The sequence below is a fragment of the Meles meles genome, chromosome 2, assembly GCF_922984935.1.
Source record: "Meles meles chromosome 2, mMelMel3.1 paternal haplotype, whole genome shotgun sequence".
In the NCBI taxonomy this organism is placed as follows: Eukaryota; Metazoa; Chordata; class Mammalia; order Carnivora; family Mustelidae; genus Meles; species Meles meles.
The window spans coordinates 111235979-111262200 of NC_060067.1; the positions used below are offsets into that span (position 1 = coordinate 111235979).

Here is a 26222-nt window from a genome sequence, read left to right on the forward strand (position 1 = left end):
CTATGGTCAACTAATCTTTGACAAAGCAGGAAAGAATATCCAATGGAAAAAAAAACAAACCAGTCTCTTCAACAAATGGTGTTGGGAAAACTGGACAGTCACATGCAGAAGAGTGAAATTGGACCATTTTCTTATACCAAACACAAAGATAAACTCAAAATGGATGAAAGACCTCAATGTGAGACAGGAATCCATCAAAATCCTTGAGGAGAATACAGGCAACAACCACTTTGGCCTCAGCTGCAGCTACTTCTTCCTAGAAACATCACTAAAGGCAAGGGAAGAAAGGGAAAAAATGAACTATTGGGACTTCATCAAGATAAAAAGATTTGCAAGGCAAAAGAAAGAGGCAGCAAAGCCAAAAGACAACTGACAGAATAGGAAAAGATACTGGTACATGACATATTGGATAAAGGGCTAGTATTCACAATCTATAAAGAACTTAGCAAACTCAACACCCAAAGAACAAATAATCCAATCAAGAAATGGGCAGAAGACATGAACAGACATTTCTGCAAAGAAGACATCCAAATGGTCAATAGACACATGAAAAAATGCTCACTGTCATTTGGCATCAGGGAAATACAAATAAAAACCACAATGAGATACCACCTCACTCTAATCAGAATGGCTAAAATTAACTAGTCAGGAAACAACAGGTGTTGGTGAGGATGCAGAGAAAGGGGAACCCTTCTACACTGTTGGTGGGAATGCAAGCTGGTGTAGCCACTCTGGAAAACAGTATTGAGGTTCTTCAAAAAGTTGAAAATAGAGATACCCTACAATCCAGCAATTGTGCTACTGGGTATTTACCCCAAAGATAAAAATATAGTGATCTGAAGGAGCGTGCACTCCCCAATGTTTATAGCAGCAATGTCCACAATAGTCAAACTATGGAAAGAGCCCAGATGTTCATGAACAGATGAATGGATAAAGAAGATATGAGATGTATATATATATCACACAAGTACATAATACATACATACACACAATATAATATTATGCAGCCATCAAAAAAGTATCTCTTGCCATTTGCAGTGATGTGGATGGAACTAGAGGGCATTATGCTAGTGAAATAAGTGAACAATCATTATATGATCTCCCTGATATGAGGAATTTGAGAAACAAGGCAAGAGGACTGTAGGAGAAGAGAGGGAAAAATGAAACAAGACAAAACCAAAAAGGGAGACAAACCATAAGAGACTCTCAATATCAGGAAACAAACTGAGGGTTGCTGGAGTGGACAAGGTTGGGAGGGATGGAGTGGTTGGTGGACATTGGGGAGGGTATGTGCTATGGTGAGCACTGTGAATTGTGTAAGACTGATGGATCACAGTCCTGTACCCCTGATACAATACATTATATGTTAATTAAAAAAATTATTGGGACTTAATCAAGATAAAAAGCTTTTGCACAGCAAAAGAAATAGTCAACAAAACCAAAAGGCAAATGGCAGAATGGGAGAAGATATTTGCAAATGACATATCAGATAAAGGGCTAGTATCCAAAATCTATAAAGAACTTACCAGACTCAACACTCAAAGAATAAATGATCCAATCAAGAAATGGGTCGAAGACATGAGCAGACATTTCGTAAAGAAAACATCCAAGTGGCCAACAGACAAATGAAGAAATGCTCAACATCACTTGGCATCAGGGAAATACAAATCAAAACCACAATGAAATATAACCTCATACCAGTCAGAATGGCTAAAATTAACAAGTCAGGAAAGGATAGATTTTGGTGAAGATGCACAGAAAGGAGAATCATCCTACACTGTTGTTGGGTATGCAAACTGTTGGTGCAGGATGGAAAACAGTGTGGAGGTTCCTCAAAAAGTTGGAAATAGAGCTACCCTATGACCCAGCAATTGCACTATTGGGTATTTATCCCAAAGACAGAAATGTAGTGATTTGAAGGGGCATGTGCACCCTAATGTTTATAGCAGCAATGTCTACAATAGCTAAACTATGGAAAGAGCCTAGATGTCCATCAACAGATGAATGAATAAAGAAGATGTGCTGTATGTCTGCAGTGGAGTACTATGCAGCCATCAAAAATTAAAATCCTGCCATTTGCCATGATGTGGCTGGAACTAGAGGGTATTATGCTAAATGAAATAACTCAGTCAGAGAAAGACAATTATATGATCTCACTGAGATGTGGAATTTGAGAAAGAAGACAGAGGATCACAGGGGAGAAGAGAAAGAAATGAAACAAGATGAAACCAGAGAGGGAAACAAACCATAAGAGACTCAATCTCAGGAAACGAACTGATGGTTGCTGGAGTGGAGGGGTTTGGGAGGGATGGGATGGCTGGTTGATGCACATTGTGGAGGGTATGTGCTATGGTGAGCGCTGTGAATTGTATAAGACTGTTGAATCACAGATCTGTACCCCTGAAACAAATAATACATTATATGTTAAAGAAAAACAAAAACAAACTGTTAAAAAAAACAAAGAATAAACCAACCAACCAAATAAAACCCATGCAGTTGCCACTAAGCCTACGTAAGCATCCCTGGAAAATCACCAAAAACTAGTTCATGAAAATAATCCTAAATAAGCTTGGAAAGTTTGCTTTATCCTTGCAGTGTGAGTACCAATATTTTTAGCTCATTTCAGAGATACGTATTCTTTTGAGGCCTGCTAGTGTATGCTCTTCATTCTTGCTCTACAACTTTCGGGATTCCTTTGTTTTGATTCCTGTTTTAAAACTGAATTTTGCATTCTTTTTGAGTGTCCTAAATATAGTAAATTTTAGTCTGAGTTCATAGTTAAAACTGATGACAATAGTTGTTGTCCTCTCTTAGTATCCCTTTACTAGAATGATGTCTTTAGTCAAATACCTTAACTTTCTCAGTTTGGGTTTTAAAACTGTTTGTTCATATTAATATGTAATACTTACCAAAATAGGTATTAATTATAAAGTGCTTCTTTTAATTATTTCATTTTTTTTCTCTCTCCAATTTAGTATAATATAAAAGGAGGTCATAGTCTACAAAACCGGGAGAAGCGTTTTAAGAAGTTTGTTTCAGATAGTCCAGGACCAGCAAGCTATGATCAGTTTTATCCTGGAACATTAGATATCATGAACAGAAAAGCACTACAGGTTAAAGAGCATCTTCAATCAGTACGTTGCTATTTTAAATTATACTTCTGACATTTCTTTTAGTTAAAATAGAAAAGGTTTAAATTTTTATGTGGTAAGTACATTAAGAAAAACTTTACTATAAAAATTATTTTTATTAGTATCCATATTGTAGTTTATAATTAAATTAATATTCAATGTGTGTAAACTAGTTTTTTATTGTATTAAAAACTGACTTCATTTTTGCTTTTAATAAATCTATTATCACTTCCAATTTCTATGGTAAACGGAAAGTAAAGGAGATTTAAAAAACCACCTGAGTGGTCTACCTATATATAGAGAGAAAACTCTGTAATAAGTACTGTTAATAATACAGTGAAATTGAAAACATGATTCCTGAAATAAAAAAACTTAAAATTTAGATGAGAGAGAGCTATATAGATTGTTACTAATGCAAGATGAAATATGATAGGTCTAAATGAATAACCGTGTAATTGAATGCCATAGGAATTTTAAAATTACATTAATTTTTTTTTTTAGAGAGAGAGTGAATGGGGCTGGGGTGATAGAGGAAGAGGGAGAATCTGAAGCAGGCTCCATGCCTAGCATAAAGCCCGAGTCAGGGCTCCATCTTCTGACCCTGAGATCATGATCTGAGCCAAAATCAAGAGTTGGACACAACAAATTCAGCCACCCAGGAGCTCCAATGCCATAGGAATTTAAAGAAAGACTACTACATCATGGCAAAGTATACTTTGTAGAGGATTTATCGAGAAGTTTGGCCTTGAAGAATAGAGTTGGACTATACATTCCAGGCATGGAGAGCTACAGGGGTGAAGGTAGCATAGTAGGGTCCATGGAAGAAAGAAGATTATACTGACCCAAGTAAAAAATTCATGTAGGAGACTAGCAGATGACATGTTTGGAAAAGTACTTTGGTGTTATATAATGAATAATTTTTATACCAAAGGCCTAGCCCTTTGAAATAAATAATCTAGATTTTGATCAGTATATTTAGAGTGGTTCCCTTTTCTTTTTCCCTAACTCCTTCACATAGCTCATATTAATTGCATTTTAATCAGCTTTGTTTAGGGGACATATTTTTGAGCTAAGTGCTCAGTTGAATAATGTCAGTACAATGACAGTGAAGTTAAGGTTTATAAGTATATTTAAATATCAGCTATTTTGTAAGTGGGGACAAAGTAAGTGTTCATTTGCTTATGCAAGGGTTTATCAGATCTTTTTAAAGAAGGAAACACTTGTTTTATTTGACATTAAAGTAATCTTTTGCATTTTCTTAATAACACTGATATTTTCTTCTGAAAAGTAGTAAGTTTTTTTTTTCCAAGACTTGTGAATGTTTTTTAATGGACACATTAGGAATTTCGTCCTCCCCTTCATCCCCTTCCTTCCCTTTTTCCCCTTCCTCCCCTTCCTTCCTTCCAGTTTAAAATAAATAAGTCATGGAGAGGAAAAGTACAGCATAGGGAATATAGTCAGTAATATTATATGCCTATGTATGTGTGTCATATGTCACCATACATATGTCACCATATGTATGATGACAGATGGTAACTGCACTTGTTGTGGTGAGCATTGTGTAATGTATAGGATTATCCAGTTACTATGGTGTGCATTTGAAACTAATATCAGACATTTTTTTCCAGAGACTGTGTATAATAGACATAATTCTAGGCACTGGCAACACATAGAAGACAGATCATTGCTTCCCAGGATCTATAATTTTATTTATTATTATTATTTTTAAGATTTTATTTATTTATTTGGCAGAGAGAGAGAGATCAGAAGTAGGCAGAGAGGCAGGCAGTGGGCGGGGGGAAGCAGACTCCCCGCTGAGCAGAGAGCCCGCTGCAGGGCTCAATCCTAGGACCCTGAGATCATGACCTGAGCTGAAGGCAGAGGCTTAACCCACTGAGCCACCCAGGTGCCCTGGATCTATAATTTTAATAGGGAAATTATGTAATTCATTACAAAATATTTGACAATGCTATTTTAATAAACATCTATCATAATAAAATGTCTGCTAGTAGCCCAAAGTAGAGAGTTTTTGGAGGGAATAGTGATATCACAAACTGGATCTTTTTTTTTTTTAATTAATTAATTTTCAGCGTAACAGTACTCATTGTTTTTGCACCACACCCAGTGCTCCATGCAATACGTGCCCTCTCTATTACCCTCCACCTGGTTCCCCAACCTCCCACCCCCCACCCCTTCAAAACCCTCAGGTTCTTTTTCAGAGTCCATAGTCTCTCATGGTTCATCTCCCCTTCCAATTTCCCATAACTCCCTTCTCTCCATCTCCCCATGTCCTCCATATTCTTTGTTATGCTCCACAAATAAGTGAAACCATATGATACTTGACTCTCTCTGCTTGACTTATTTCACTCAGCATAATCTCTTCCAGTCCCGTCCATGTTGCTACAAAAGTTGGGTATTCATCCTTTCTGATGGAGGCATAATACTCCATCGTGTATATGGACCACATCTTCCTTATCCATTCGTCCGTTGAAGGGCATCTTGGTTCTTTCCACAGTTTGGCGACCATTTCCACAGTTTGGCCATTGCTGCTATGAACATTGGGGTACAGATGGCCCTTCTTTTCACTACATCTGTATCTTTGAGGTAAATACCCAGCAGTGCAATTGCAGGATCATAGGGAAGCTCTGTTTTTAATTTCTTGAGGAATCTCCACACTATTCTCCAGAGTGGCTGCACCAACTTGCATTCCTACCAACAGTTTAAGAGCGTTCCCCTTTCTCCACAACCTCTCTAACACACGTTGTTTCCTGTCTTGCTAATTTTGGCCATTCTAACCGGTGTAAGGTGATTTCTCAATGTAGTTTTAATTTCAATCTCCCTGATGGCTAGTGATGATGAGGATTTTTTCATGTGTCTGATAGCCATTTGTATGTCTTCATTAGAGAAGTGTCTGTTCATATCTTCTGCCCATTTTTTGATATGATTATCTGTTTTGTGTGTGTTGAGTTTGAGGAGTTCTTTATAGATCCTGGATATCAACCTTTTGTCTGTACTGTCATTTGCAAATATCTTCTCCCATTCTGTGAGTTGCCTTTTTGTTTTGTTGACTGTTTCCTTTGCTGTGCAGAAGCTTTTGATCTTGATGAAGTCCCAAAAGTTCATTTTCACTTTTGTTTCCTTTGCTTTGGAGACATATCTTGAAAGAAGTTGCTGTGGCTGATATTGAAGAGGTTACTGCCTATGTTCTCCTATAGGATTCTGATGGATTCCTGTATCACATTTAGGTCTTTTATCCATTTCGAGTTTATCTTTTTGTACGGTGTAAGAGAATGGTCGAGTTTCATTCTTCTACATATAGCTGTCCAGTTTTCCTAGCACCATTTATTGAAGAGACTGTCTTTTTTCCATTGTATATTTTTTCCTGTTTTGTCGAAGATTATTTGACCATAGAGTTGAGGGTCCATATCTGGGCTCTCCACTCTGTTCCACTGGTCTATGTGTCTGTTTTTATGCCAGTACCACACTGTCTTGGTGATCATAGCTTTGTAGTAAAGCTTGAAATCAGGTAATGTGATGCCGCCAGTTTTGTTTTTGTTTTTCAACATTTCCTTAGCAATTCGGGGTATCTTCTGATTCCATACAAATTTTAGGATTGTTTGCTCCAGCTCTTTGAAAAATACTCGTGGAATTTTGATCAGAATGGCATTAAAAGGGGCGCCTGGGTGGCTCAGTGGATTAAGCCGCTGCCTTCGGCTCAGGTCATGATCTCAGGGTCCTGGGATGGAGCCCCGCATCAGGCTCTCTGCTCTGCAGGGAGCCTGCTTCCTCCTCTCTCTCTGCCTGCCTCTCTGCCTACTTGTGACCTCTCTCTCTGTCAAATAAATAAATAAAATCTTTAAAAAAAAAAAAGAATGGCATTAAAAGTATAGATTGCTCTAGGTAGTATAGACATTTTAACAATGTTTATTCTTCCAATCCAAGAGCATGGAACAGTCTTCCATCTTTTTGTGTCATCTTCAGTTTCTTTCATGAGTGTTCTGTAGTTCCTCGAGTACAGGTCCTTTACCTCTTTGGTTAGGTTTATTCCCAGGTATCTTACAGTTCTTGGTGCTATAGTAAATGGAATCGATTCTCTATTTCCCTTTCAGTATTTTCATTGTTAGTGTATAAGAAAGCCACTGATTTCTGTACATTGACTTTGTATCCTGCCATGTTACTGAATTGCTGTATGAGTTCTAGTAGTTTGGTGGTGGAGTCTTTGGGGTTTTCCATATAAAGAATCATGTCATCTGCGAAGAGAGAGTTTGACTTCTTCCTTGCCAATTTGGATACCTTTTATTTCTCTTTGTTGTCTGATTGCCGTTGCTAGGACTTCTAATACTATGTTGAACAAGAGTGGTGAGAGTGGGCATCCTTGTGTTCCTGATCTCAACGGGAAGGCTGCAAGCTTTTTCCCATTGAGGATGATATTTGCTGTGGGTCTTTCATAGAGAGATTTTATGAAGTTCAGGAATGTTCCCTCTATCCCTATACTTTGAAGCGTTTTCATCAGGAACGGATGCTGGATTTTGTCAAATGCTTTTTCTGCATCAATTGAGAGGACCATGTGGTTCTTCTCTCTTCTCTTATTGATTTGTTCTATCACATTGATTGATTTGCGAATGTTGATCCATCCTTGCAACCCAGGGATGAATCCTACCTGGTCATGGTGGATAATCATTTTAATGTGCTGCTGGATCCTGTTTGCTAGGATCTTGTTGAGAATCTTAGCATCCATATTCATCAGTGATATTGGTCTGAAATTCTCCATTTTGGTAGGGTCTTTGCCTGGTTTGGGGATCAGGGTAATGCTGGCTTCATAAAAAGAGTCTGGAAGTTTTCCTTCTGCTTCAATTTTTTGGAACAGCTTCAGGAGAATTGGTGTTATTTCTTCTTTGAAAGTTTGGTAGAATTCCCCAGGGAATCTGTCAGTTCCTGGGCTCTTGTTTTTTGGGAGGTTTTTGATCACTGCTTCAATCTCGTTACTAGATATCGGTCTATTCAGGTTGTCAGTTTCTTCTTGGTTCAATTTTGGGAGTTTATAGTTTTCCAGGAATGCATCCATTTCATCTAGGTTGCTTAGCTTATTGGCATAACTGTTGGTAATAATTTCTGATGATTGTTTCTATTTCTTTGGTGTTAGTTGTGATTTCTCCCTTTTCATTCATAATTTTATTAATTTTGGCTTTCTCTCTTTTCTTTTGGATTAGTGTGGCCGATGGTTTATCAGTCTTACAGATTCTTTCAAAAAACGAGCTTCTAGTTTCATTGATACATTCTACTGTATCTCTGGTGTCTACCTCATTGATCTCTGCTCTAATCTTGATTATTTCCCTTCTTGCATGTGGAGTTGGTTTGATTTGTTGTTGATTCTCCAGTTCTTTAAGGTGTAGAGAAAGCTGGTGTATTCTGGATTTTTCAGTGTTTTTGAGGGAGGCTTGGATGGCTATGTACTTCCCCCTTAGAACCGCCTTTGCTGTATCCCATAGGTTTTGGACCGAGGTGTCTTCATTCTCATTGGTTTCCATGAATTGTTTAAGTTCATCTTTGATCTCCTGGTTGATCCAAGCATTCTTAAGCAAGGTGGTCTTTAGCTTCCAGGTGTTTGAGTTCCTTCTGAACTTTTCCTTGTGATTGAGCTCCAGTTTCAAAGCATTGTGATCTGAGAATATGCAGGGAATAATGTCAGTCTTTTGGTATCAGTTGAGTCCTGCTTTGTGACCGAGTATGTGGTCTATTCTGGAGAAGGTTCCATGTGCACTTGAGAAGAATGAATATTCTGTTGTTTTAGGGTGGAATGTTCTGTATATATCTATGAGGTCCATCTGATGCAATGTTTCATTCAATGCTCTTATTTCTTTATTAATTTTCTGCTTCGATGATCTGTCTATTACTGAGAGAGGCGTATTAAGATCTCCTACTATCAATGTATTCATATCAATATGACTCTTTATCTTGAATAATAGTTTTTTTATGTAATTGGCTGCTCCCATATTGGGGACATAGATATTTACAATTGTTAGATTATCTTGGTGGATATTCCCTTTAAAAATTATTTAGTGTCCTTCTGTATCTCTGACTACAGTCTTTAGTTTAAAATCTAATTTATCTGATATGAGAATCGCTTTCCCAGCCTTATTTTGAGGCCCATTGGCATGAAAGATACTTCTCCATCCCATCACTTTCAGTCTGTGTGTATACTTAGGTTCAAAATGGGTCTCTTGTAGACAACATATGGATGGGTCCTGTCATTTTATCCAATTTGCAACCCTGTGTCATTTTATGGGCGCGTTTAGGCCGTTCACATTGAGAGTGATTATTGATAGATAGGTTTTGATTGACATCGTGTTACCTTTGAAGTTTTTCTGTCTGTAGATTGTCTCTATATTTCTGTTCGATGATATTCTTAGGATTTTTTCTCATTTATAGGACCTCCCTTAATATTTCCTGCAGTGTCGGCTTGGTGGTTGCATAGTCTTTAAGCCTTGCCGGTCTTGGAAACTCTTTATCTCGCCATCCATTTTGAATGTCAGGGTTGCTGGATAAAGTATTCTTGGCTGCATGTTCTTCTCATTTAGTACTCTGAATATATTTTGCCAGCCCTTCCTGGCTTGCCAGGTCTCTGTGGACAGGTCTGACGTTATTCTAATAGGCTTTCCTCTGTATGTAAGGAGCTTCTTTGTCCTAGCTGCCTTTTTTTTTTCCATTTTATTTATTTTTTCAGCGTAACAGTATTCATTCTTTTTGCACAACACCCAGTGCTCCATGCAAAACGTGCCCTCCCGATTACCCACCACCTGTTCCCCCAGCCTCCCACCCCTGACCCTTCAAAACCCTCAGGTTGTTTTTCAGAGTCCATAGTCTCTTATGGTTCGCCTCCCCTTCCAAATATTTTTTTTTTAATAAACATATAATGTATTTTTATCCCCAGGGGTACAGGTCTGTGAATCGCCAGGTTTACACACTTCACAGCACTCACGATAGCACTTACCCTCCCCAATGTCCATAGCCCCCTCCCCCTCTCCCAATCCCACCCCCCCCCAGCAACCCCCGGTTTGTTTTGTGAGATTAAGAGTCATTTATGGTTTGTCTCCCTCCCAATCCCATCTTGTTTCATTTATTCTACTCCTATCCCCCTACCCCCCCATGTTGCTTCTCCATGTCCTCATATCAGGGAGATCATATGATAGTTGTCTTTCTCCGATTGACTTATTTCACTAAGCATGATATGCTCTAGTTCCATCCATGTCGTCGCAAATGGCATGATTTCATTTCTTTTGATGGCTGCATAGTATTCCATTGTGTATATATACCACATCTTCTTTATCCATTCATCTGTTGATGGACATCTAGGTTCTTTCCATAGTTTGGCTATTGTAGACATTGCTGCTATAAACATTCGGGTACACGTGCCCCTTCGGATCACTATGTTTGTATCTTTAGGGTAAATACCCAGTAGTGCAATTGCTGGGTCATAGGGTAGTTCTATTTTCAACATTTTGAGGAACCTCCATGCTGTTTTCCAGAGTGGTTGCACCAGCTTGCATTCCCACCAACAGTGGAGGAGGGTTCCCCTTTCTCCACATCCTCTCCAGCATCAAAGCAATCTACACATTTAATGCAATCCCTATCAAAATACCATCCATTTTTTTCAAAGAAATGGAACAAATAATCCTAAAATTTATATGGAACCAGAAAAGACCCCGAATAGCCAAAGGAATATTGAAAAAGAAAGCCAAAGTTGGTGGCATCACAATTCCGGACTTCAAGCTCTATTACAAAGCTGTCATCATCAAGACAGCATGGTACTGGCACAAAAACAGACGCATAGATCAGTTGAACAGAATAGAGAGCCCAGAAATCGACCCTCAACTCTATGGTCAACTAATCTTCGACAAAGCAGGAAAGAATGTCCAATGGAAAAAAGACAGCCTCTTCAATAAATGGTGCTGGGAAAATTGGACAGCCACATGCAGAAAAATGAAATTGGACCACTTCCTTACACCACACACAAAAATAGACTCCAAATGGATGAAGGACCTCAATGTGAGAAAGGAATCCATCAAAATCCTTGAGGAGAATGCAGGCAGCAACCTCTTCGACCTCAGCCGTAGCAACATCTTCCTAGGAACAACGGCAAAGGCAAGGGAAGCAAGGGCAAAAATGAACTATTGGGATTTCATCAAGATCAAAAGCTTTTGCACAGCAAAGGAAACAGTTAACAAAACCAAAAGACAACTGACAGAATGGGAGAAGATATTTGCAAACGACATATCAGATAAAGGGCTAGTATCCAAAATCTATAAGGAACTTAGCAAACTCAACACCCAAAGAACAAACAATCCAATCAAGAAATGGGCAGAGGACATGAACAGACATTTCTGCAAAGAAGACATCCAGATGGCCAACAGACACATGAAAAAGTGCTCCACGTCACTCGGCATCAGGGAAATACAAATCAAAACCACAATGAGATATCACCTCACACCAGTCAGAATGGCTAAAATTAACATGTCCTAGCTGCTTTTAAGAGGGTCTGTCTAGAAGCATAATTCTTCATTCTAACTAGCAGGTGTCGTGAGGACTTTCGAGAATCTAGAATCTTGGGGGGAAACTGCTCTGCCTCTAGTACATGAACGTTGTTTCCATTCGTGAGATTGGGAAAATTTTCATAGACAACTTTTTCCACTATATCTTCTAGACTTCTTTCTTTTCCTCCCCCTCAGGGATTCCAATAATTCTGACGTTGGAACGTCTCATGGCATCATTCATTTCCCTGATTCTGTTTTCGTGGCTTCTGAGCTGTTTTTCCAGGCTTCCTCCTGATCCTTTCTCTCTATCTGTTTGTCCTCCAGATCACTAATTCTATCTTCTGTCTCAGTTACCCTAGCTTTTAGAGAATTTAGATTAGATTGGAATTCATTGAGAGTATTTTGAACATCATTCCTGGTGGCATTCAGTTCTGCCCTAATCAATTCCGTTTGGTCATCCATGACTTTCTCCAACCTAGCTATTGCCTGGATAATTGTTAGCCTCAATTCCTTTTCCGACATATTGTCTATGTCGATAGCCATTAGCTCTGTTGCAGAAGGTTCATCCTCTGTATTTTTCTTCTGTTGGGCATTCCTCCTCCTAGTCATTTTGGTAAGAGATGACTGAACAGATGCAGCTGGGTGTATCCATTGTGGTGCAGTCAAGGTGCACCCTGGAATGCTCCTGTGCAATCAGGATTCCCCACCCAAATGAGAGAAAAAAGAAAAGAAAAAGAAATAGAGAAGAAAGAGAAAAAAAAAAAAAGAAAAGAAAAAAAAAGAGAGAGAGAGAGAGACAGGAAAAGAAAGGGAAGATAAAAGAGAAGGCTCAGCCCAAATGGGCCCCAAGGTAAGATTTATGAAGTATACAAACAAAAACAAACAAAAAGACTAATAAAAGTATATGACAAGAGAAAAAAAAATATATATATAAAAGCAAAAAAAAAAAAAAAAAAAGGAAGAACCTCATCAGAAAGAACCCCAAGTATAAGATTTATATACTATCAGGACAAACACAAATACACAGAAGCACTGGTAGAAGGAAAAGATGGGAGAGTGGTTATAAATTCTCAGTGTGGGCAAGGAAGTTTATTTTGATTCTTCCTGGATGTATCTTGATGTTTTTGTTAAGGGACTCAACTTTCCTAAGTCACAGTGGGATTAAAAATTGGTTTACCTATAGGGGTAGCATTGATTGGGGAAAAGGGATTACCTTGAAGTTTAACTCTATATGTATATTAGAAAATAAAAATTAAAAAAGAATAAACTAGACTAAACTAATGGCTCAGTGGGTTAGAGCCTCTGCTTTTGGCTTAGGTCGTGATCCCAGAGTCCTGGTATCGAGCCCCACGTCGGGCTCTCTGCTCCGTGGAGAGCCTGCTTCCTCCTCTCTCTCTGCCTGCCTCTCTGCCTAGTTGTGATTTCTCCCTGTCGAATAAATAAAATATAAAAAAAAATTAAGAAAAAAATTAAAAAATAGAAAAGCAAAAGAAAAACATGGGTGTATGTAACAAAAAGTTCAGGTTAGAAGGTTATTAAGGAATTTGATGTACTGGATATCTCATTGTGATGGTAAATAGGTTAAAAAATTATCTATATGTATATAAAAAAAAAGAACCAGAGTAGTGACAAAGAGTTAAAAATAAAAGTTCTATTTATGAAGTAGTGGGTGTTCGCTTGTCGTCTTTTTTTTTTTTTCTTCCTTCCTGGTTGGTTTTCTGGGGGAGGGGCCTGCCACGTGGGTTTTCAGACAATGATGTTCCCTGAGTTAGTTCCTCCCGCCCCCTTCAAGGGGGTGGGCTCTGAGGAAACTGTTTTTTTTCAGGCTTTTGTTCTCTGGAGGTTTTTATGTTCTTTCATCTGTTTTCTCTCGTCTTGACAGCTTTTGATGGTTTTTGGAGGTTTAGAGGAGAGCAAACTGCACCCAGACCTCCCTCTCAGAGAGAAGCCTCAGAATGCTCTGCAGAGATGCTGGCAGAGTTGGTTCTGAGTCACGGTCCCTGGGGATGCAGGATCTCCTCCTTGTACCCAAAACCACGGCAGCGGTGGCTGTCTGGGCAGCTCCAGACCGCCAGAGAGGTTCCAAGCAGCGATCGCACACTGAGATTTTCCTGCTGGCCCAGGCTAGGAATGCCTGGTTTTTCAGGATGCCAGAGCTCCAGGCTAGCACCTGTGCGCACCTCTCCCAGGGTTGGTCCCCAGTGTGGGACGCGTGGGTTTCGGGAATGCCGTCTGGCCAGGCTCCCAGGCCCTCATGGGAGCCGGACACCACGCGTTCTCGGACACGCTGGCGGCTCAGGGAACAAGACCTGGTTTCTCCACCACACCCTCTCTGGCTCAGCACCAGGGGAGGCTGTCCTGGGTCCGGGGACTTAAGCCCCTGTCCCTAACTGCCCGGATTCCCACAATATCCCCCCCCCCACCCCCGATCCTTTGCTCTTTTTTTTTTTTTTTTTTTTTGAGTGCCTTCAGCCAGTCTCCAAGCTAATGCTGGTCCCCAGACACAGGGCACTCTCGTATTGGGGTATTACTTTCCAATCGGTCGCCTCTGGTGGCTCCCTCCCCCTTTTTGTTTATCTTTCGATATCAGTCTGATGTTCCCACTCTGATTTACCTGCCACTGGCGTCTTATGCTCCTGTAGAGATCCAGACGTATATAACTCTGATCTCAGTCTGATTTCATGGGTGATTGGAGTTCTTTGGTAGGTAATCAGCTTACTTTAGAGTACAGGTTGAAACGGCGCCTCCTCCTACTTCCCCGCCATCTTGACTCCCCCTAAACTGGATCTTAAAGAAGTAAGTGTTAAAAATAATGGGATAAAAACACTCCAGGAAGAGAAAACCATGTGAATAAAGACATTGTGGTTTTTAGTGGGTTGGTATGTCTGTGGAAGAACAGAGTTCTTTAGAATATTTGAAGTATAGTATCTAAGGGAGGATAGTAGGAATAGAGGGTAGAGAAGGAGATAGGGGACATATTTTGGAAAGTCTTGATATCATGGAAATAATTTTTGAAAGTAGTGGGAGAAGCTATTCAATACTTCCTGTTTTAATTTGGTAATCAGTATATGGTCTCTAATGATAAAAAAAAAGTAAAATTCTGCCAGTGATAGTTTGTTTATAACGTTAATTGTCTATTGGGCGTGCGGGCACGCATACACTAAACTATAGCATTTATTTATTCAGAAACAACAGAGGATCAATATATTCTTAAGTAGTTTTCCAGATTAACTAAATTGTTTATTTTTTAAATTAAAAAAAAATTTTTTTAACTAAATTGTTTAGATGCCAGCATTTCATTTGCTAAATTTTATACTAGTATTTCTACTATATGTTGCTTTTAATTTTTTTAAATTATAAAATATTTCATGCTAAAGGAAATTAAAAAAAATGATAATCACCCTAAAACTTCTGACTATAACTTGGATAATTCTGTTAATTTTTGCATAGCTTTTAAAAGTTCATCATTAAATTGTATATATGTTACTATATATACTTGTGTATAATTGTATAATTGCATGTGTCTTACCTAGTCATACATTCAATTTTTCTATTTACATTTAGGATTATGTCATAGACATTTTTCTTGCTATCTGGTCAGCATAATTAGGATATTTATATAGAGCACCAGTAATACGGAGATAAATCAGGAGCTGATTTAGCTGAAAGAATGAAGCTGGGAAATGTTACAGAAAAATATAAAGTTCATTTTTGCCTGGGAGGCTTTATGATAGTATAGCACAAGTAACCACTTTGAACTGGTGATTGATGATGAGGCTAGGAGTGAATGCCTGCTTTTAGCATCAGTAATATTTATTTAACTAAGCAAAATAAATAACTGAGCCAAGTGAGGGAGACTCTTTTCCTCTTAAGGTGGCTTTAATGGTAATACTGTATATTATCTTAATTTATATGATTAGGTGAGACTTGAATTTACTCCTTTAAATTAGTTTTCTAGAATTAACGTTTCTGGTTTATATTATAAACGTTATTAAGTCAATATTTATATTTGCCTTTTAGTAAATTTTAATATTTGGTTCTTTATTCCTTTTCTTATCTCTAAGTAAATAATGTAAAATGTTTTCTTATAGAAAATTTCAAGGGTATCACCTACAGTTTACAGAAGTGTTGATGTTCCTTCAATTCCTTCTTGTGGATGGTCATATGGTTACGATATTAATGAGGATGGCAGTATTATAAAACATTCTCCACCTGCTATTGACAGTACTCTAGGTCCAGCATACTATAAACCTCAATTTGTAAGTATAATGTATTTTCTGTTGACAGTTGGACCATTGTTTGTGATTATGCATGTTTTAATTAATGTAATGCCAACTGCAGTGATAAATAGACCCCCAAATCTCAGTGGCTTAATACAACAGAAGTTCTTTTTTTCTTCATTCATATGGGTATTCCTTGTTGATAAGAGACTTTCCTCTATGTAGAGATCCAGGGAAACAGGCTTATTCCATTCATGTCACTATCATCATTGAAGGGCTTCAGTTCATCTGTATCCAGCTGGCAAAGGGGAAAGAGAATGGAGGATTGCTAGTGGGAAGATTTTGTAGCCAAATCTGGGTATTAAAGCTCAATCACAGAGACACACTTAAGGGCCAAGGTGGTTGGTAAATATAGTCTAACTACATCTAGGAAGAAGAGGAAACAGGTTTCACTTACTAGAAGTGTCTGCTACAGTGTATAATCTTATGCAATACATAGATATTCCTTTCCTGAATCTGGAAGGGAAAAGAGGATTTTTTTTTAATAAAGGAATTTGAATCCAATAGTATAAGGATTATTCATTTCACAAATTAAAAAAAAAAGTTAAGGAGCTTCTCTTTAATTAAAATATCAAGCATATTAAGCACGTCCATTCATGCAGGTTTTTGGGTTCAAACCTGGCCAAAACTGAGCCAAAATTTCATTTAGCCAATTGAAATATATGAATTATCCATGAATATAAATGATTTGTCTGGTTTTACTTAGTCACAAGACTGAAATACATAGTGCTTAGAACTTAATATTTTTATACTTTTATGAGATCCGGAAGAAGTAATAATCCCCATGAGGAAGATGGCCAGAATTAAGCATACACTTAAGGAGAGGCTGAAGAGTGACAAACCTTGGGCAAAGAATAGATATTCTCAGATTTGGCTTGACCTTCAATTTTAGTACTCTTTAAGTTTTGTTTGTACATGTCTCCATCTTTGGGCTTAGACCCAGATATCTTTAGAAACCTTTTGGTTTGTGGCTATACTGGGACATTTTTGCATCTTAGATCCTTTGAACTGTTAAAAGTTTTAAAAAATATATACTTACTGTAATTTATATAATTACACGTAGAACAGTACAAACATAACAGATACCCATGAACGTAAACTGGTGCAGCCACTGTGGGGGTGTCTCAGTTGGTTAAGCATCTGTGTTCAGCTCAGGTGATGATCCAGGGTCCTGGGATCAAGTCCTGTATCAGGCTTCCTGCTCAGTTGGGAGCCTGCCACTCCGCCTGTTTGTGTGCTCTTTCTGTCTCTGTCAAATAAATAAATAAAATCTTAAAAAAAAAATTCCTTTAATTTGGAATGGTTCTTTAGTCTTTGTCTTTTGTAACCTTGATGTTTTGAAGAGTATAGCCTATTTACTTTGTAGAGTATTTCTTAATTTTGGCTTTATGTATATTTTAATCATGATTAGAGTAAGTTTGTATATTTTGGCAGGAATACTCCAGAAATGATGTATCCTCTGTGCGTCACATAAAGAGGCACAGGATATCTGCTTATCTCATGATTGGTGATGTCAATTTGAGGTGGTATCTTCCAGTTTTATCTAGTATAAATTACTGTTTTAAATAAATTTATAAATATTTTGTGGGAGTTACTTTAAGAATAAGTAGATATGTTTTTCGTCATCAAACTCACTAGTTTAATATCCTTTCATGATTCCTGATTCAATTTTACTGTGATGTTTATCAAGGGGTGGTTTTATGACTCCATCCTTCCTTTAACATGTATTTGTTGGCACTTTAAAGGACAGCTTTCCTTATCTTTTTTCCCATTTATATCATCATGGATTCATGAATTCCTCTTTTACTAAAAATTTTATCATTTATTACTCATTATTTATTCTGAGGTTTAAAATACCTCAGAACTGATCTTTGGGAGCCCTTGTAAGCTAGCATCTCTTGTCTTTTTGACATGTCCTCATCATTCTTTGAGCATTTCTTTACCTTCTGGCGCAGTAAGATGTTCCAGGTTCACCAATTTTTTTTTTCCCTGCTCCAGCCTTGGAATCAGATATTTCTTTAAGGAGCCCTACTTCCATTTAGTGGAAAATGGTATTTCAAAACAAGATCATTATACTATGTACATGCATTGTTCCTGCGGTGTCATTGCTTCAGGCTGTCAATGGACAGGATTAGGAATCTGTACTTATTTCTTATCTATCTATTAAAAAGTTTGAGTTTATGCTGATACCTGATTTTGATAATTATGTTGTTGTTATAGAAGACAATATCTTGTTCTTAAGAAATTCCAATCCAGTACCACAGTTTTTGCTTTTCAGTGAGAAAACTTTTATTCTATTATCCTCAATATATTTACTTACTTGCTTAGTCCTGTAAAACACTGAAAGAAATTTCATTGCTAACCCATCCCTGCAAAAAACAGACTTGACAAAATAGAAAGCTCTTACCTATAGGTAAGGGCATTGCACTGGAAGGTAGACTTATAGACTGCCTATATGAACATTGAAGGTGTGTGCTGACACATGCGCAGAGCACCACTGCAAAGGTTGGAGACTTATCAGTTCAAGGCATTTAAGGAAATGACTTGTCCAACGATTGTCAAACTATTACCTGACCACTTAGCTAACCAGGCTGAAACTTCGGTAGACACATATGACAAAGAATGCAGAATCTAGAGATAGTCCAGGGACATCACTAACCAAACAAGCACCAACAAACCCTTCAGTGGTAGGGGGAGATTCTGATTTCCAGAGTTACCACATTATATTATCTAAAATGTGCAATTTTCAATTTAAAAAATTATGAGAAATGCAAAGAACAAAAAAATATGGTCCATATGTAGGAAAAGCAATCAATAGAAGCTGTTCTTGAGGAAGCCAGTATGTTGGACTTATTAGACCAAGTTGTTAAATCAGCTATTTTAAATATATTCAAATTAAAGGAAGCTATGTCTAAAGAACTAAAGGAAAATATAAGAACAGTGTCTCACCAAATAGAATGTATCAATAAAAGGTTAGAAATTTTAGAAAGAAATCAAGTAGAAATTCTGGAATTGGAAAGTATAGTTACAGTCTTGAAAATTTACTAGAGGGATTCAGTAATGGATTTGAACTGGCAGAAGAAGAAATCAGGAAACTTGAGTACAAATCAATTGATACTATATAGTCTGACAAAGGAAAAAGGAAAAATAAACATAGCTTAAGAGACTTGTGGGACATCATCATGTAGACCAACATATGGATAATGGAAGTCCAGGAAGGAAAGAAGAAAAGAAAGGGTCAGAGAGAATGTTTAAAGAAATAATGGCTAAAACACTCCAAATTTGTTGAAAAAACATTGATATACACATACAAGGAGCTCAGTGAATTCCAAGCAGGATAAAATATAAAGGGATGCTTACCTAGATCCGTTATAGTCAAACTGTTTAAAGCCAAAGACAAAGAGAGGTGTTAAAAAAGCAGGAGAAGTGACAAGGAGTTCCCCAATAAGATTAACAATTGATTACCAGATATAAGATTACCAGGAACCATGGAGGCCAGAAGGCAATGGGATGATATTTTCAAAGTGCTGGGAAAAAGAAAAAAATGACTGCCAATGGAGAATTCTGTTCTTTGAAAATGAAGGTGAAATAAAACATTCCCAAGTAAACAGAAACTGAAAGAATTTATCTCTAGTATTCCTCTAAAGAAATGCTAGAGGCAGTCCTTCAGGCTGAAATGAAAGGTCATTAGATAGTAACTCAAATCTATACAAAGATTAAAGAACAATGGTAATGGCAAATACATAAGCCAGTATTATTTTATTCTTAGCTTGTAACTCCTCTATTTGATTTCTATTGATTATGGAATACAGTAGAAATGATGCGTTTTATGTTCAAGTACAGTTGTTTGTTTTCATTATGTTCATTCAGTCAACATATGCACATCATAAGGTTTTGTTATAATGTTCAACAATTCATTAGTTGCATATAACTCAGGGCTCATCCCAACATGTGCTCTCCTTGACACCCATCACCCAGTTACCCCATCACTCCATCCCCCTCTATTCTGTAACCCTTAGTTTTTTCCCCAGACTTCCATGGTTTGGACTGTTTTATGCTATAAAAGTTACAAAGAACCAGGTTATCTCTGGAAATATGGAGAGGAAGGACATTGTAATTTACAGATGTGTCTCCTATTCTCAGAGAATTTCCATTTCTTCTGACTCTGGGGTCTTTTGTCCCATGAGTATCTTGCCTTCTTTTTCTATACTGTACCTGGTTTTCCAGGCCTTGACTATCCCACCGTCCTGTTAATAATCTCAAAATAATTAGTCTTCTTCAGCAGACAGTGCCAGTTTTTAGATATTTGAGTAAGATGCTTAGAAGAACAGTAGAGATAAATTATGTAAAAATTGCAGTGAAATTAGAGAAGTCCTATGGTTTAATAGCAGTATATTCTGTTCAAGGTAAGGGAACGTTAGGAGATGTATTTGAATGGAGTATACCACCTAGGTTTTTTTCTTGGCTTCACCACTCAATAGTTATTTGTCCTTGCTTAAACTCTTTTTTGCAATAGTCCTAGATCTTTGGCCTTAACTTTAAACAATTCTCTGAATACTCTTACCTTAAATCAAAATGGTTATTCTTTCTTTAAAATTAAACTTATCATATACACTATTTCTTTGTTTTGGAATAGTCTATCTATTCAAGGGCTAGAACCTTGCCTCCAAGCTTACCTAGATGTACAAAACCTGGATTACCTTAAGAATTGTTAAACAGTAGAACCACAAAAGCACAACAGTGTAAATTAACCTGAAGCGTTTCCTAGACCCGATGAATAAACACTACTTTGACATATAAAATTTATTTTATTTTTCCTTCAGCAAAAAAAATACAGATTCCTATAGACTGTATAGGAATTGTGAAATTGATACTGTAGTAATGTTCATTTAGATTTTACCCAAATTTCTGATAATTCTATATATCTCTTTAGTTGCTTTGTGAGATAATTTATATATGGGCTCAGTTTCTAGATGAGTGAATATTAATAGAAGATTAAGAAAATAATCCAAGAGGTGTGAAATAGTTGTGGTTCTTCCCTGGACTGGTGAATAATGTATGCTGCTGATATTTTACATAGTTTAAATAGAAAACAGGCTCTGAAATTAAGAATTGTGTAAGACTCTAGCCAACAAATGATAAGTTTTAGCTTTTTCAATCTGTAAGGGAAACGTCTCTACATAAATTACTTTGTATAACATTTGAGTTATAAAATTTAGTGTCTCGTGTTCTCTCTCTTTTTTTTTTTTAGATTTTATTTATTTATTTGACAGAGAGATCACAAGTAGGCAGAAAGGCAGACAGAGAGAGAGAGAGGGAAGCAGGCTCCCTGCTGAGCAGAGAGCCCGATAGGGGACTCGATCCCAGGACCCTAAGGTCATGACCTGAGCTGAAGGCAGCGGCTTAACCCACGGAGCCACCCATGCACCCTCTCGCTTTCTTTTTAAAGAAGAGCCCAGGTAACCATTAGAAGCCTACTTTTTAGAGATGGATTTCACAAGCAAAGTTTGTGGTGGAATTATGGCACTGACATTTGTTAATAACATGCTGGGAACTACGCATGTGCTGCCACGCTGGAGAACAGTCCATTAGTGTTTGAATTGATGCACTTTGGGACTTTAAATTCTTCAAAAATTCTATTTCCACACTTAATTATGGAAAAGACATGGTGGAAAAGTTGCATAGCCCCTTCTTCATACATTTTATTGTCAATGGGAGTGGCAGTTAGTAATTCTTCAAGTTATATTATAGCATTTACTTAAAATAATGCAGCTCCCTGCTGAGTTTGCTCCAAGTAAGTCATATTTTATTTGCTAATGATTTTCCAAGTTGACAATGACCTTGAAGTTGGTATTGTCAACACTTCTTGACATAACCAGAGTATGATTTAGAGTTAAGAGTACATCAATTTATTTTTCATTTTCTGTCCTCCATTTTTAAGAGGGTTTTAAATTAAATTTCAGATTGAACATTTACCTGAGTAACCTCTGTAGTCAAGAGTTCAGTGAAAAAAGTAGTTGTCAATTCATATGATTTGGGTGAAATGAATTTTAGTGTATGTACAGGAAAGGGATTTTGCTAATGTCTTGAATGGTATGTATGTATATTTATGCATGATCTTTCCTTCTGCTGGATTACCTTAAGAATTATTAAACAGTTGAACCATAAAATCACAACAGTGTAAATTAACCTGAAGAGTTTCCTAGATCTAATTCTACTCAAGGTCTTGAAATGCTGTGTTAAAAGAATTAATATAAAACTTGAACATGTATTTTTTAGGCTATAAAAATGTGATGTAAGAGATGATTTACCAAAATACTGTCTTAAAATGCTGATTAAAAAAAAATCTATAGGCTATAGTAAATAAACATAGTAGATATGTTCCTGCCTGAAATATATAAAATATCGAACATATCTAACATGGTTATGTTATATTAGAACAGAGTTCTACATTTGTGTACTTTACTTATTATGCCTAAAATCTACACAATTATGGAATTTCTGTTAATTTCTAATTAAAAAATAAAGTATAATGCAATGAAGATATTTTGCTCTTTCTGTACACAAAACTATGTATTTTGAAATTCATGGCTATGTTAGGTAAATCCATTTGAAAGATGATCTACAACACTTATTTTAGAAAAAAGAAGTCTTGTGTAGCTTGACATTCTTTCTTTTCCTAAAACTCTGTAGGGTGCAGCAGTCTTTGGAGTTGCCACTAACCCAAAGGAACAGGCTGTTTTCAGCTACTCTAGTGGACGCCACAGTTTCTTCCAGTATTCATCTGCTACCATCTGTAGCTCTGTTGGACATGTCAGGCTGTCCCATTTTTCTATACTCTCATGCTATAGTGTTACATTTGTCTCTGCACTCCAGACCCAAAGCCTTTGGGTGATTGACTGCCTTATTTCCTTTTGTGTTATGCTCAGGAGTGCCAAGGCAGTGTATACTCTAAGTGCTATAGAGATTGGTGAGATAGCTCTTTCAGTTTTTCTTCATAGCTCTGTTGCTTCTCGTACTGACAAAGATCTGGGCTTGAGAATAATGTATTAACTAGATAACCTACTTTTGATAATAATGGTAATAATATCACCTTACTTTGATATAGTGCTTTATAGTGTTATAGCTTCATAAGTGTGTTAAAGCTGAATGTCTATAGTGAAGATAGGAAAATACCTCTCTGCTCTTTGCATTATAATTCATTAGAAGGTATCTACATATTAATAATCTAAGTACATTGAGGCCAATTATAGTGCTGGAAATATTCCTAGTGAAAATAAGGATTAATCCTTTTTATTTATGTAAAAAGTTTTCCGAGGCTTCATTGGATTGTGGTACTAAAGAGAGTCACAATTGTGTTAATAACTCAAATATAAGTATCTCCTCCTATTGATTTAGAGGTCTTCTAGCCTTCTGCAACTTCTTTTTGGGTGTTTCTGGGAGTCCTCAGGGACTGTCTTGACCATACTCCTGAATAAGTCTGTTTCCACTGAGACAGCTGCCATTCCACTAGGCACTTCAGTCTCTTACCAGATGGTGCTCTCTGCTGGGAATTTCTACCAATGTACTTGGTCTCAGCTAAAGCTGCATGATGAGCTGGGGTGAAGTTGGGGAATAATGTCTTTCTCTCTTTGTTTTACATTGTATTATAGGGGTCTAAAAGTAGCACTGAGTTTTACCAGTGTTTAATGAAAGAAATCTCTTAGATTTTTATCATAGCCTTTTTGTACCCTCCAGGACACAGGCAAAAATCCAGTGGGAACTGTTAGAGGGCTAATTCAGTCCACAGAAAATATTCAATATTTAACATTTGCCACTTTTTGGGTAATAAGATTTTCTTACTGGATGAGGGTCATTATGATTAGCTGCTTCCCATAGGATTAATTTTCACATTCACCTTCTGGTTGATTTGCCCTTTTAGTTCACTAGACATTTCAAAACATGTCTGAATCTTACTTAGACATAACTCCCTGTTTCTCCACCCTCAGCTCGAACATCCTCTACCACCCCAAGCAAGGAATAAACAAGGGAAATCAAAGCAGGGGAAACCTGTAGAAAAATTGCAGTTCAATTTCTCTGTGGGATTACCTTTATAAAAAGAATCGACAAAGGTACTATTTCACTTCATGGAAACATCAAAATTCTGTCAGAAATTTTATTGGCCCCTATTTAATTCTTTAAGATCAGGTGGGTGTAGAAGGGAAAGCTTAGTTTTATTGTGTTGTATTCTGTAACATCTGAGGGCTAGTTATTAGTAAATTCTAGGAAGTAAAAGGCATTTTCACATAGTAGGGAATTGTAGTGCTGTACCAGATGCTTTTTGGATTTTGTTGTGGCATCCCAGAGCTTTCTGGAATGGTACCGCTCTAAATAGAGTTTGTCTTCATTAGGGGCCAGTGGCAGAGCTTCCAATTTATTTCCAACCATGAATGCCAAGAATAGAGTGGGTGAACATTGTCTCTCATCTCTTTATGTAATGGCCGTGGCACAAATCTCTGAGGGTATTAGTAGTTTTGAGAATTCCTCCCTACTTTCCACCAAAGAGTCCAACCTAATCTCTGGTTTCTGTCTCATTGGGTTCATCAGTAGGCTTCAGAGGAGGTTCTTTTCACATGTGGTGAGTTCTATTTCTGGTTGTAGTCTCTGCTATGTTATATTTTCCAGAAATTCTTTGAAGATTTGGAACATGACTGATACTATCTTTTAGATTCTAGTACTGGTGATTTGTGTCCATTTTATAAAAATTTTTTGAAATTTTGGTAGGAGTTGGGCAGATATGGGTTTGATTCACCATTTTGAATTGGAATTATACTTTATTCACTAATATTGCTATTTATTTTATTAATTATTATTTATAATGATAATTGAGGGAGGTTGGTACCACTGTTTTAGAAGAGAATGCTCACCTGGGACAAGTGACACTGTTTTATGCAGTTAAGCTACAAGTTTGTCATGGGGATTTTATTTTTTATATGTATATAAATTGGATTATTAATCCAAGCTTATTTTAAAACTATATTTTTACAAATATGAATTAAAATATAAGGTAAGTAGGCCAGAGTTTACCTTTTACCATCAGTTAAAAAATGATTTTTAAAGAAATTTTAGAGTGATTGCTCAATTTAGAATCTATTAGGTGAAAAGAGAATTTCTGTAAGAGAAATTACTGTTCTTATATTTCATTATTTTATTAATTTCTGATGAAACCATGTCCTTTAACTTCCCTAAAGTGAACTTTTCAGGGTCATGCTTAAATTTTGACATTTATTATAGTTGATGCAAAGGAAACATGATTGTTGATGTCTCTTGTCACAAATAATTTCTTCGGCGTTAAAGGATGAGTCTGGACCTCAAGCGTTAATAGAATGAACTGGGGATAGTATTTAATTCGTTTGTCATATAATTGTTGCTATTTGAAAATTGCATGAATTTGTTATAGTTTAAATGCTAGGTAATTAGAAATTATCTACTATCTGTTGGTGGTACTTGAATTTGAATTTGATTTCTGGAAATTAATTTAATTTCTATTTAATTAAGATCATTTTTAACAGACTCTCTATTTCCTAAATCATATAGTTCTGCCCCACCCTCCCTTTTTTAAATGATGAGGAGCTCATCTTTATTGCCCTTAAGGTTTTAGATTGCTAAGTGTACTGCCAAGAGAGCTGTTCATATTGGTTGAGGATATGCTAAAACTAGAGATACCTCTCTAGGAATCCTGGCTGACTCAGGAGTGGGATGGGGCACAGCGGTTTTAATTTAGGCTGAGAGAAGACTTTTGCAATTTCATGGCTTATTTAAACTATGTCTCATCTTCGCCTTTTTTTTTTTTTTTTTAAGGATTTTTCCAATGCAACTTTGAAATACAAGGGGATACATTTTGGCAACTCTTTGGGAAGACTCCAGTTACCTACAAAGTCAGGGCCTGGTCCTGGACAGTATAATATAGTCCAGTAAGTAAAAAATACATATATATATATGTGTGTGTGTGTGTATATATATATATAAATATATCTATACATACATATATACATACATATATAAATGTAGTATACCTCTAATGTAATTCTTGACTGGAAAGTATTCTAATATATTCATTTGTGCCTGGCTCTGGTGTCCATTCTTCCAACTAAATGATAGATATAAAAGCCATTCTCAGTGTGGGCTCAGAGCCATGGCATCAGTTTGGAGGTTATATTTATGAAGTTTAACTAGGAAATACATTTCTGGTAAAATAGCTCATTCTTTCTTTATTTTCTCCTACTCATACTTCCATGAGG

The 26222-nt window shown here is 36.9% G+C and overlaps 1 protein-coding gene across 1 annotated transcript in view; it reads left to right on the top strand.

The window, feature by feature from the left end:
• STPG2 (sperm tail PG-rich repeat containing 2) overlaps window positions 1-26222 on the top strand; it is a 638369-nt gene that overhangs the window by 20417 nt on the left and 591730 nt on the right. The window contains exons 3-5 of the mRNA XM_045997411.1: window positions 2976-3113; window positions 15754-15921; window positions 25783-25895. Coding sequence (XP_045853367.1) covers window positions 2976-3113; window positions 15754-15921; window positions 25783-25895 — 419 coding nt within the window. The remainder of the gene's footprint in view (window positions 1-2975; window positions 3114-15753; window positions 15922-25782; window positions 25896-26222) is intronic.